We start from the raw sequence: 12,899 nt of genomic DNA on the forward strand, positions 1-12,899 counted from the left end.
CATTTTATTCCAATTGTATTACAATGAGGCTGGAGTTCAAGCTGAGGGCAGGCTCCAGCAGTCTGCAAGCGTCAAAAACTAGATATTTCTGGTTGGAGTCTTTTCTAAGGATGTTTCAACAGAAAAATTTATCTGTAGAGGCTGAGTCTGGGCAGTCACTGGGGAGGGGATGCAGGCCTGGGAGCTCCCCCTTGGGTTCACTGTTATTAACTTTTTCTGCCTCATCAGAGAAGTTTCTGTTTTAGAGGAAAGGAAAGCAAGAATCAAGTGGATATTGGGAGTTTAGAAAGTCCTGTATAAAATATGTGCACATGTGTATATGTGTTTTATGTCACTTGTTTCTCAACATTTAAGGCAATTAGGAATTTTCTGGTAATCTTGTTAAAGTGCAGATTCTGATCCTGAGACAGGACCCGAGATGGTGCATTTCTAACAAGCTTCCAGATGATGATGATTATATTGACCCTGGTACTGCTGTGGGACACACTTTGAGCAGCAGGATTCAAATACATATATGAATAATACTATAAATATGTAATACAAATAATATAATGGTAGCAAATACTTATATGGCGTTTAATGTGGGCTAGGCACTGTTTTAAGCCTTTTGTGTATATTAACTCATTTTATACAAACAATAGCTCCTTGAAATAAGTGCTGTTGTTATTATTTTATGAAAACTGATACGGAAAGAAATTGCTCAGGGTTACACATCCACTAAGTGTTGGATCTGTGATTTGAATCAGGCAAATTGGCTTTTCAACATCTGTACTCCTGTGCTGCCACTATTCACTGTATATGACTTATATAAAAATAGCAAAACATTGCACAGTCTCTCTTTAGTCTTTTAAATCAGGAATTTTAGGACTAAGGCAAAGAGCTGTGGAGCTCTTGAAATTTTTGTGTTGGATTAGAAGACATGTCTTCTGTTACATTCAATAGCTTAGCTTCCATTGAGATTTCACTTCTGTACTGAGCCACTGTTTTTGATAGGTTTATGCCACATCACTCTGGTGTGATGAAGTGAAAAATGTTTTAAGATCTCTAAGAATAATCCTTTAATGGCATTTTTTGGAAAAATAGGATTTATGTAACTGGTAAAATTTGTGAAGTGACAAGCCCCCAAATCATATATGCAGGACTCTGAAAAAATTTAAATGGTATAAGTGGGAACTTCAATGCTATTTTTAATCATGGTAAATGTTGCATATTTATGTAGATACTCTGGTTTCATCAGATGAAACAAGTAATATGTTTTATTATTTAGAGCCAAAAAGATACATAGCAGACATCCAATGGCTCTCAATTATTTTAAAACCGTGGAAAACCCCTTTTAAAATCATACAAAACCAATAGAAATCATGTTTCATCAGGGGAAACGGAGCCTGCCCTGCAGTGGTACTAAGGCACCTTAGTGGAGCGTGGTGTGAATGCCATTGATCTAATCAACCCCAGTCATGTTTCAGGTAAGAGGAGCTACAGACCAGATGGGTTAAGTAACTTGGTCACAGTCCTAGTTACTAGCTGGCTGCCCTGGGCAGTTGTTTGTAAATACTAATTTGATTGTTTTAGCTCCTGGGTGAAGGTTAAGGTACTATAGCTTTCTAGGAGGTCACACCTCCTAAAATTACAGTATCTTTATGATACTTTTTAATGTTCTTTGTATAATTAGCATGTGCTCCTGTTATTCATGCCCCATTTTGTTTTTAATACATGATGTCTATTTTAATGCAAAATAATGCTAAATACAAATTTCCGTACTTCAGAGATATGATTACTATTTGAATTAAATATTGTGCTGAGTTTTGAGACTTTTAAGAAGGGAGTCCTTAACTTTCAATAATCTTTATCATCATTAATTATACTGCTCAGTTCTAGTTTCAGTGAACATTAGAACTAAAATCTTTATAATAAGTTTTAGCTGATGAACGTCTTTGTGTTACCTAGACATTCTATTATCATTGGCTGCCTGGGGTTTTGCCTCAGGCATTGAAATTTAGAGGGTGAAACAATTTTTTTTCTTTTTTTCTTTTTTTTAGCTGAGCCATCCTGCCACCTGTTGGCAGTTCAGCAACAGCTCAGCTCGGGCCTGGCATCGAACCACTATTGCTCCAGAGCTCAAACTCTTGAGCGAGCTCTTAACCAACTGAGCCACTCGGCCGGCCCTGAGGGTGATACAGTTTTAATTAATGATTAAAAATAGTTGTATGTGGATGTGTTAGAGGGTGGGGGTACTGTGCAGATAATTAATGTCCTTCAGCTCTCCAACCTGACGAGCTGCAGGCCCATGAAGATACCTGGATATGAAAACTCAAGGGCAGGCTCCGCTTGCTGGGCTTTCCCATCCTCCTCCTCCTCCCTTGGCCAGTCATTTGACTGATGTGAGGATGTGTTCTTTGCAACTTGGACATTGATCAGTGAACGTGTTTATTACAACATTAAAAAATAAAGATTTTCATATGACCTAGTAATTCTACTTTAATCTTTGCTAAGGATATAGTAAAAAGAACAGAAAAGGCTATATTCACAGAAATGAAGAATGTAATACACCAATTTGAATTATTGCAGTCATTCATAAGATTGATATACTCAAAATAATTCACAATTCCTTCATTGTTTGGCATTCAGGTTGCTTTTATGAGTAAAAACTGGTATCATGGCTTATGTTTATGGTATAATAATAATACCGCAGGACCCAACTTGAGAATCATAATTACTGCAAGTTTTAAAAAATCAATATACAGAAAATTAGCCTTTTGTTTTCATGTACAGTTCTATGAATTTCATCCCATGTGTAGATTCATATAACCAGTCGATAATCAGTCAGTATAGAACATTTCCTCACCCCAGAAAAAGCTCTCTGTTTCCCCTTCATAGTCACATCTTCCTCTCGTCCCTGGTATCTTGCAGCTACTCATCTGTGTCGCTATAGTTTTGTTTTCTCAAGAATGTGATATAAATGGAGTCATACAGTTTGTAACCTTTTGAGAGTAACTTTTTTGATTCACCATAATTACTTTGCGATTGATCCAAGCTGTTGTATATATCAATAGTTTGTTCCTTTTCACTGCTAGTAATATTCTTTTGCATGAATGTACCATAGTTTGCTTATAACCATTTACCTATTTTCTTGTTGAAAGGCATTTGGGTTGTATACAGTTTCTTGTATGAATAGAGCTGCTCCGAACTTTTGTGTATAGGTTTTTGTGTGAATATAAGTTTTCGTTTCTCTAGGGTAAATATCTAGGAGTGGGATTGCTGGGTCATATGGTAAGTGTATATTTAACTTCATAAAATACTGCCAAACTGTTTTCCTGTAGGGCTGTACCATTTTCATTCCTTTACTACTTTGGCCAGGTATGAGAGTTCTAGTTGCTGGGAATCTTCTCCAGCACTTGGTATTATCAGTATATTTCATTTCAGCCATTCTAACTGGTGTGTAGTAGTATCTCATCCTGGTTTTAATTTGCATTTCCTTACTGGCTAATGTTGCTGGACATTTTTTCATGTACAAAATTGCCTTTATATAGCCTTTTTGGTCAAGTGTCTATGCAAGTCTTTCACCCATTTTTTAATTGAGTTGTTTGCTTTCTTTACTGAGTTACAAGAGGTTTTTATTTTTATGTACTCTGGATACAAGTAACTTGATATCTTCTAGTCTTTAGCTTTTTATTATTTTAACAAAAGTTTTTAATTTTGATGGAGTACAATTTTTCATTTATAGATCATGCTTTTCTGGTGTTATGTTGGAGGTTGCTTAAAATCTTAGATTACATTTTTTTATTTCACTTTAATATATCTTTTTCTTTGAAGTACTGTGGTGCTTTGGAAATGATATGCTGTAACTAGATGTTTTTTTCCTAAAGCAACATTTATGTTGAATGTTAATTCATGGCTTCAAAAAATCAGGACCCAGAATTGCATCTATATTATTATTACATAAAAACATATTCATGTTGAAGAAATTCTGCGAAGGGAAGGAATAGAAATGGCTGGTGTGGCTCTTTCAAGCCAGTGATTTCCTAATCCTGGCCACTGTATCAGAATCACTGGGTAGCTTTTCTTACCAAAAAAAAAAAAAAAAAAAAAAAAAAAAAGGCAAGAGATTCTCCTTTCTTTATATCTTGGGTAGGCTTCAAATCTTTTTAATAGACTTTATTTTTTTGAGGAGTTTAGATTCACAGCAAAATTGAGCAGAAGTTGTAGAGATTTCCCATATACCCCCTGCCTCCACAGACACTTACAGCCTCCCTCCTTTCAGCATCTCACACCGGAATGGTACACTTGTTACAATGGATGAACCCATTGACGTAGCATTATCACCCAGTCTCTAGTTTACAGTAGGGGTCACTCTTGAGTTTTAACAAGTGAATAATGAAATGTGCCCTCCATTATAGTACCAAAAGGAATAGCTTCACTGCCCTAAAACTCCTCTGTGCTGTGCCTGTCATCCCTCCCTCCACCCTAACCGCTGGCAACCAGTTGTTTTTTTACAGTCTCCTTAGTTTTGCCTTTTCCAGAATGTGTATGTAGTAATTGGAATTATGTGGTATACAGCCTTTTCATATTGTCTCCTTTCACTTACCGTATTTGCCGGCGTATAAGACGATTTTTTGGCCCTGAAAAATATGCCTCCAAGTGGGGGGTCGTCTTATACGCCAGGTACACTTCAGATAGACTGCCCATAGTGCTTGCCCCGTGCCATAGTGGCCTCCCGATGCCCGCCCACTTCATTCCACATACCGTTCAGGCATCAGCAGTGCTGCTGGGTGTATGCTCAGCTGTTATGCGATTTTGCTGTTATGCGATTTTACCACACTCGCAAAATCACACACAGCCGACCATATAACAAACTCTGTATTTTGAGTGGAAATGTTAGGGGGTCGTCTTATACGCCGAGTCGTCTTATACGCCGGCAAATACGGTAGTAATGTGCACGTAAGGTTCCTCCATGTCTTTTCATGGCTTCATAGCTCATTTTCATTTTAGTGTTAAATAATATTCTATTGCCTGAATGTACCACAGTTTATCTGTTCACCTACTAAAGGATATCTTGGTTGCTTCCAAGTTTTGGCAATTATAAACAAAGCTGTGATGAACATCTGTGGGGTTTTGTGTGTACGTAAGTTGTTAACTCCTTTGGTATTTATACCAAGGAACATAATTGCTGGATCATATGGTAAGAATATGTCTAAAAGAAACCGACAAACTGTCTTCCAAAATAGCTGTACCATTTTTGCCTTTCTACCAGCAGTGAGTGAGAATTCCTGGTACTCTACATCCTCACCAGCATTTAGTGTTGTCAATGTCTGGAATTTTGGCCCTTCTAATAGATGTGTAGTAGTATTCCATTGTTTTAATTTTCAATTCCTTAGTAGTCAGTTGGTGAATATCTTTCATGTATTTATTTGCCATCTGGACTTTTTTTGGTGCGGTGTCCAGGTCTTTTGCTAATATTTTAAATTGGGCTGTTCATTTTCTTGTTGAGTTGTATGAATTTCCTGTATACAGTAAGCCCTCAATTAACATGTTGATAGGTTCTGTGAATTTAAGTGAAATGACACATAACGAAACCAGTTTTACCATAGGCTAAGAAACAAGATTGAACAGTCCCTTATCAGTTATGTCTTTTGAAAATATTTTCTCCCAGTCTGTGTCTTGTCTTCTCATTCTGTTGATCAAAATCTGTTGCTTTTAAATGATTCTAATTCTCCACCGGGTTTGTAATCTCTTGTTTTAAACTATTATCTGTGTATTGATTTTTCTTCTGCAAGGTTAAGTGCCATGCACAGCCGTCAGTTTTCAACTACTCATTTTACAGCTGATCCCATCTTACGCTCAACTTCTATGGCATTGTTATTTGTTCATGCTTGTCTCACCCTTCAAATTCCAACTCTTTGTCTGGATCACCTTGTGTAGGTTTCCTTAAGTAATAATGCCCGTCATAGTTACCTGCAGGCACCTTTGGTTCTGGTACCACTGCTATAGCAGAGTTCCTTCGCTATATATATATATATATATATATATATATATATATATATATATACACATATATATATATACACACACAGAGGTCTGCTGGTGCAAAACCTAATGGTGGTTGTATGAAACTAACAAAGTTACCCTCCCTCCATCCCCCCCCCACACACACACTGTCCTCACTTTGTGTCTTTTTCAAAATTTCTACATTGTTAATTTGTAAAATAAGGTTAATGTTTTCCACTGGTGTGTGTTTTGGTTTATATGCCAACTTACCTTTTTAAAAGCCTGTTTTAATTTTCATAAGGTTGAATTTTCGTCTCATTCTTACCATTTTATTGTGTATATGTGACCAAATATCCATTGACTTTTCATGTATCAGAGTAGAAAGATATTTTCTAGTGTTAGAGAAATCATTTTTTGCCCATAGAATGATCTGAATAATTAAGAGGAGATTACAGCAAGTGTATCTAGGACATTTATTTTATGTCTTTTAGGTACATGTGTATATGTATAATCATTCAAAAATAAATGTAACAAAATTAACTCTTACTAACTATTCTAAGTAATATTCCCTAATTTGTGAGGATAATTTTTGAAGTATGGTGCAAATAAACAGTTTCATTATTAGGACACATGCCCATTGATCACATTCTTATTTTGTTGAAAGGCAGGTGTAAGTATAAATATTACATAGATACTTGTTGACATATTTTACTTTAAAGTGTATAAATTAGTGATTTTGAAAAACATGTCTTATAACTTTTTTAATGTATTTGGTCACTTTCATTTATCCAAACAAATATACCAACCACATTTTTGTGTTCCATCTTCAAGGTGACTTTAATACAGGTAACACATAACTTGATTTTATAACGGGGGTATACAAATGTTCACTTTAAGTCCTTAAGAATAACTAATTGCTAGATAGTCTGGTGTTTGGAATATATAATTTTATTTTTGTTGTGTAGTACAGTTTCTGTAGTATTGTCATGATATTAATTTGACACTCAAAATTTAGTGGTTCCGTGAAAGAATATGAAGTTTGGTGAAGAATTTTGTAAATAGGTACATTTTCAACTTGCTGTATTTTTGTTTTAATGTTAGCTACCTTAGGAATTTGCATATGACAAGTGGTAGGCTTAATGAGTTGAAATAAATGATATATTATTCACTTTGCATAATAGTATTTGTTTAACACAGTACTGTCAACTAACCAACATGGACGTTATCACTTTTGACATAGTATATTTATAGAATAATTTCTCAGTGATGTATTTGGAAGTCCAGGAGCTTCAAAATACATCTTGTGTATAAGACAAAATACAGTTGTGAACAAAAGATTAAACGTATAGTAAAATTCTAATTTATGTGGTACAGGGTGGTTTTCACACTACATGCTTAGTAGAAGAGATATATTGTCCCATCACTAAAATCTCTTGGTGTCTTTGTCTCTTCATATATAAGAAAAATAAATGAGATACAGCTTTCTCAAGTTGAACTTATTCTCCCATATGTTGGGGGTAGTGTGTTATGTGTATTTTCTTGCAGTGTTTGGCATTTCCAACCCCTTGTTTATACAAGTTAAGATACACAGTGGCATTTTATTTACATGTGTTTAGAATTTGGGTTTATAGATATCTATATATCTCAACACATGTTTTAAATAATGTGTTTCTCAGAAACACCATGACTTCAGATTCTCCCCAACCTGCAAAAGTTTACTAGTGCAGATTATCTATGGTAGAGGATGTTTGGAGATCAAGATGTCTGGTTAGGCTGGAGTTATTGAGAGTTGAGCTAGACAATGGAGTACTGGTTGGATTTGAATAACTAGAAAGGTTGGCAATATAGTCCCTAAGTGTTATAGGAACTTGGAGGATAAACACACTACTGCTCCATGGTAAAGCTAGAACCAGAGTCTAGATTCTGTTTCCTAGTCTCAATCTTTCCATTGAACTGATAGCATAGCAGGAAGAAGTAGTGGTCAGTAGTAACCTCTTATTGGAGAAGGTGGCAATATGTTTGTGGACTATGTAAAGGAATTTTTGAAGTTGTTGTAATCTTAATCAAGATTGCATTAGGAAGGCATTTCAGACTCAGGGAAATTTATGTGCAAAAGCAGATATCCTGAAAGAGCTTACTGTGTTGGAAGTTGATCATGGTATTGGGGGTGGGGGGGATGAAATAAAGGGTCTTTTATATATATATATATATATATATATATATATATATATATATATATATATATATATATACACATACACACACACACAAACACACACACACATATACATATGTATATATATGCCAGGCACTGTTCTAGGCGTGGGAGGTACACATGGAAAGGACAGAAGCCCTGCTGCTGTGGAGCTTACGTTTTAGTGGGAGAAACAATCAACAGATAAATGGTAATGCAATAGGTAGTGATGAGAACTGTGAGGAAAAATAAAGTTCAGGGTAAAGGAGTAAAGGTAGAGGTTGTTTGAAATAAGGTGGTCAGGGAAAACCTCTTTGTGGAGGTGAGACTTAAGTAGGAGGTGTGAATCAGGGCAGAAGAAATGACAGCACATGTGCTGTGTGCAGCTCCATTGTAGCTAGTGTCCTGAATTAATAGTTTATGCTCACTGAGTGAGTACTGAGTGCCGTGAACTGTTCTAAGTGTGTTACAAGTATTAATTCAACCCTTACAACGATCCTACGAAATGGGCACTATTTCCATATAAGGAAACTGAAGCATAGAGATTAAATCATTTGCCCAAAGTCACATTGCTAGTCAGAGAGGTGGGATTTGAGCCCAAGGTAGTTTGACCCCAGAATAAGTGGTCTCACCGTTCTCAAAGACTGGGGAAGGGAGGTGTAGGAGGAGCAGTAGCCTGGGGCCAGTTTTGTAGGGCCTTGCAGTTCCTTACAAGCATTTAGGATGTTATTCTGACTGTGATGTTAAGTGCCCAGGAGGTTGCTTTGATTCTGGAGGTCAAGGGGTAGGTCTGGACTACAAAACACACTTGGTAGTCATCTGTACATAGATTATATTATAGCTTAAAGTATTTCTACTGGCCTATAACACAATTCTTTAATTTAAATAGAAGATTCTGCTTCATTATTTTATTGAACATATATGTGCATGTATATTAATACATATGAGCGCGCGCACATGTGTGTGTGTAAACAAACTGTAATGAACTCTTCTGTTAATAGGTACGAGAAGATGTACTTAATTCATTGAATAACAACTTTCTTCAAACGCTAAATCAAGCTTGGAATGATCATCAAACAGCTATGGTGATGATTAGAGACATACTAATGTATATGGTAAGTAGAGCTTTTTTGTTGTTTTTCCTTTTAAGAAATTCGGCATTTCAAAACAAAATGGGCTTTTTTTCTGTTACATTTAGTTGGATAGTCAAGGTCAGCGTGGAAGGTGCTTTTTTTAACAAAAAATATTTCTTTTGCAAGGGTCACCATATATAAGTAAAGTCTTATGTTTCATATACTTCCATTAGAATGGAAGACTGAAAGGGAAAGATTTAATTTTTTTTCTCAGTATCTAATACTTGCACTTAAAAATGGGAAATAATAAAAAGCTTTATTAATATCTCTCCTTGAGTAGGGTGGTTGAATAACAGCATGATAGATGAAAGCTAAATATTCTGTTACAAGTTTTTAAAACCTAATGTTCCTCTATCTTCAGTGATGGGATGTCATTAATACAAATATTTTTGTAATAATTATACTGTAATAGCTGCCATCCATCTCTCCTAATAGTAAATCTCTCCTAGTAGTAAATCCTTGCAGTTTATATATTCTTCAGATATATATTGAATTTTTCACCGACTATTACTTTTTATCAGTCAAGAAAAACATCTTGTTCAGCATGACAATTTGGAATTTATTTACTATAGTAATAATTTAATTACTTTCAAGGAGATTAAATTATCAGGTTTTTTAACTTTAGTATGATTATAGAATGAAACTAGATTCATTAAGCTTAATTCTGTCACTGCAAAATTATCAAATCTAGTAACTTGTTATTTCAGCATTTATATTTGAAAATTGGACAGAATGGTTTTCTTCTAAGCTTTTTTTACTCTCTGCTTTTCAAATTTTTATTTTCAGTTTCTTTAGTTTTGATTTTCAGTTGTAATATAGTGGTGAGCGCTTGTCCTAGTTTCTTTTACTCGGTAGAGTAATGTGTGGAAAGAATTTTCAATGAGAACAGCTGTAAAGCTTTTTGTTGTGCCAAGTGATTTCAGTCAGGCCTATTACCCTTGGTTCTGTAGGGCTTAGTGGCAAGGGGGTCAGGAAGAGCCTACTTCATTTTTCGGGGGGTTGATAAAGGTATAACAAATTATGTAGGCTTTCTGAGCCTCACTTTCCTCTTCAGGATATAGATTCATCTTATCTTGACATTTTGCGGCAAATGAGATAGCATGTGAACACATAATGTCTGAGATAAAAATGTAAAATAAGTTAGCTTACCGCTGTTCTCTTTAAGTTCTGGATTTGGTGAGTTCTTAAGTTTTAACACTGTCTAACAGTAAGGTAGAAAACCACTTGTAATTTCATGGTTCATTGCTCTACTTATGAAAGAAGTATTTTAAAGTTAAACATACCCACTCATATTATTTTTAAACTTTATTTTATTTCAGTTCCCTTTTTTGGGGGGTCGCAAATGAAATCTCATACCTTGGATCCTAGTTGTTATGTGACCATAGTCAAGTTCATTCCTCAGCTTCCTCATTTATAAAATGAAAATAATGTACTCACTGGGTAGGGTAGCTGTGGGCCTTAAAGGAGCCCTTCATTTAAAGCACTTACAGGGCCCCTGGACCACAACAGTGTGTTTAGGAAAAATTAACTAGTATTAATACTTCTTGTCCCTTCATCCTGTCATCAGACCCACCTGGTCCTACTACAATCCTGGATAAACCCATCAACTTAAACCTTCCCTGGGCCTCCGCTGGAGGGACCCCGCACGGGGTAGATCAGTACCACCCTCTGTCTAGCGCCACAGAGCTCCGGTCGCCCTCCACACTGCCTAGCAGTCTCCCTCCCTGTGTAGCTCATTCCACCACTTGGAAATGGTTTCTTCTCCTTAAACCTTTAGTTCTCTTGCTGGTCCTTTAATAAATGATTTTGCCTGCTACCTCTCAGAGAAAAGAGAAAGCATCAGCTGGAAACTATGTTCATATCTTGCTACTGAAGCTACAATTTTACCTGTGTTTTCTCCCCTTTTGTGTTTTCCTTTTTCTTTCTTGTTTTAATGGAGGGTGATATCTTTTCTGGCAAAGGCCAGTTCTCCACCTGTGCTAAGGATCACATCCCTTTCTACATTGGCAAAAACCTGGAGCATTTGCAGGTTCTCCCTTTTTTTTGTGTACTACTGATCAGCTTTAGACACGTTTGGTCCACTCACATCCTCAAAATAAAATTCCACTAAATTTTCTAGCTGCATTGCCATTCACAGCTAAATGTCTCGTGAGAAATGTGGACACTTGTTATCTCTCTTTTCTCATCTCTCATTCACTTTGAATAATATGTTCCAGTTAAGCTTCTGTCTTAACTATATATTCTGTTCTGTCTTGCTTTTATTAGGATCGCCGTATCTGCACATCTCTCAAGGCAAAAATCACTGCTAATTCTCATGCTCTTGAGTTTTGTCAGCAGCATTTGGCACAGTAGACTAGTCTTTTCTTCTGACATGTTGGGTCCTTAATTTCTGTGACGAGGCAGTCTTGGTATGCCTCCACCTTCTGACTATTCCTTCTGAGCCATTCCTCCTCCCCCTCTGCCCCTTAGCTGGAGGTGTTCTTCAGGCTTAGTCCTAGATTCCCTTCTCCTGGTACACCTCATTTACTACCATAGCTTCATTTAGTGTCTTTGCAGATGATTCCCAAGTTACGTCTCTAGCCTCATTCTCTGAGATACATTCATTTGTCTAGTTGATAGCTCCCTTCATTGACTGAGAAGTATTTCAAACTTGGCATCTCCAAATGAGCTCCTAATCAGTGTCAGTTCATTTGTTCATGCCGGAAACCTAGGATTTATTCTTGTCAGTTTCTCTCCCTATATTGTGTATTTTTAGAATCTGCAATTTCTCTGTTTTATATCTACTACCCAAGATTAAAGCACCTTCATTTCTCCCTTGGAGCATTCAGTAACTAGTGTTACAAGATCATTGTGCTCCTCTCTATTTTCCATTCCGTATTGCTCCGAAAGTTAACTGTTTTAAAGCATGATCATTCGTATTACTTCCCTGCTGATATCTTTCTCTGTCATCTTGGAATCTTCACACATGTCTTCTGTCTAGAAATGCTTCCTCTCTTTATGTGATTTGCCGCCACTTACCTTTAAGTCTTAGCTTAAATTTCTGGTAAGCTTTCTCTGACCCACACTGTAGGCACTGCCCACTGACTTCACTTGCTTTTTTTGTACCCAGTACTGTTCCTTTGCAGCATTTATCACGTTCATTAACAACTGTGTGGTGCCTCGTTTCCTGACTAGTCTCAACTTTCTGAGGAGGGGTCGATATCTCTGTCACCACACTGTGTCTCCAGCACCTAGCAGAGCTCCTTGCATAAACTAGGCACTCACGTATATCTCAAAGCAACTAATATACAGATTTTTTTTAACAGATTGTGATTTTTTTCATAGCGCTTATTAAAAATATGTTCTTTTAGATTCAGAAATTAAAGTGTTGATGAGATATCCTCATGTTCCACAAAATCGAACTCTTTCATTTTCATATCCTTCATTCTCTTTACTTTGCCTTTTTATTTGCAGTATTCTGGGCTTAATTAAATGAGTGCTTTTAAAAATTAAGGTAAAGTTGATATACACTTAAATGTGCAGAAATAAAGTATATAAAATTATTTTTGATAGGTATATGCACCCATGTAGCCAATATATATATGTCA

At 36.2% G+C, this 12,899-nt stretch overlaps 1 protein-coding gene across 3 annotated transcripts in view; it reads left to right on the forward strand.

Moving 5' to 3' along the window:
- The window catches only part of CUL3 (cullin 3), a 95,030-nt gene that overhangs the window by 33,261 nt on the left and 48,870 nt on the right, over nucleotides 1-12,899 (forward strand). For 2 of the 3 annotated variants that reach the window (XM_019626009.1, XM_019626010.1), the window contains one exon: nucleotides 9,181-9,294. In XM_019626009.1, the coding sequence (XP_019481554.1) occupies nucleotides 9,181-9,294 (114 nt within the window). Of the gene's footprint in view, nucleotides 1-1,442; nucleotides 1,467-9,180; nucleotides 9,295-12,899 lie in introns of those variants that run through there. The other variant, XM_019626011.1, reaches the window with a different exon arrangement.

The sequence above is a fragment of the Hipposideros armiger genome, unplaced genomic scaffold (assembly GCF_001890085.2).
Source record: "Hipposideros armiger isolate ML-2016 unplaced genomic scaffold, ASM189008v1 scaffold_651, whole genome shotgun sequence".
Lineage (NCBI taxonomy): Eukaryota > Metazoa > Chordata > Mammalia > Chiroptera > Hipposideridae > Hipposideros > Hipposideros armiger.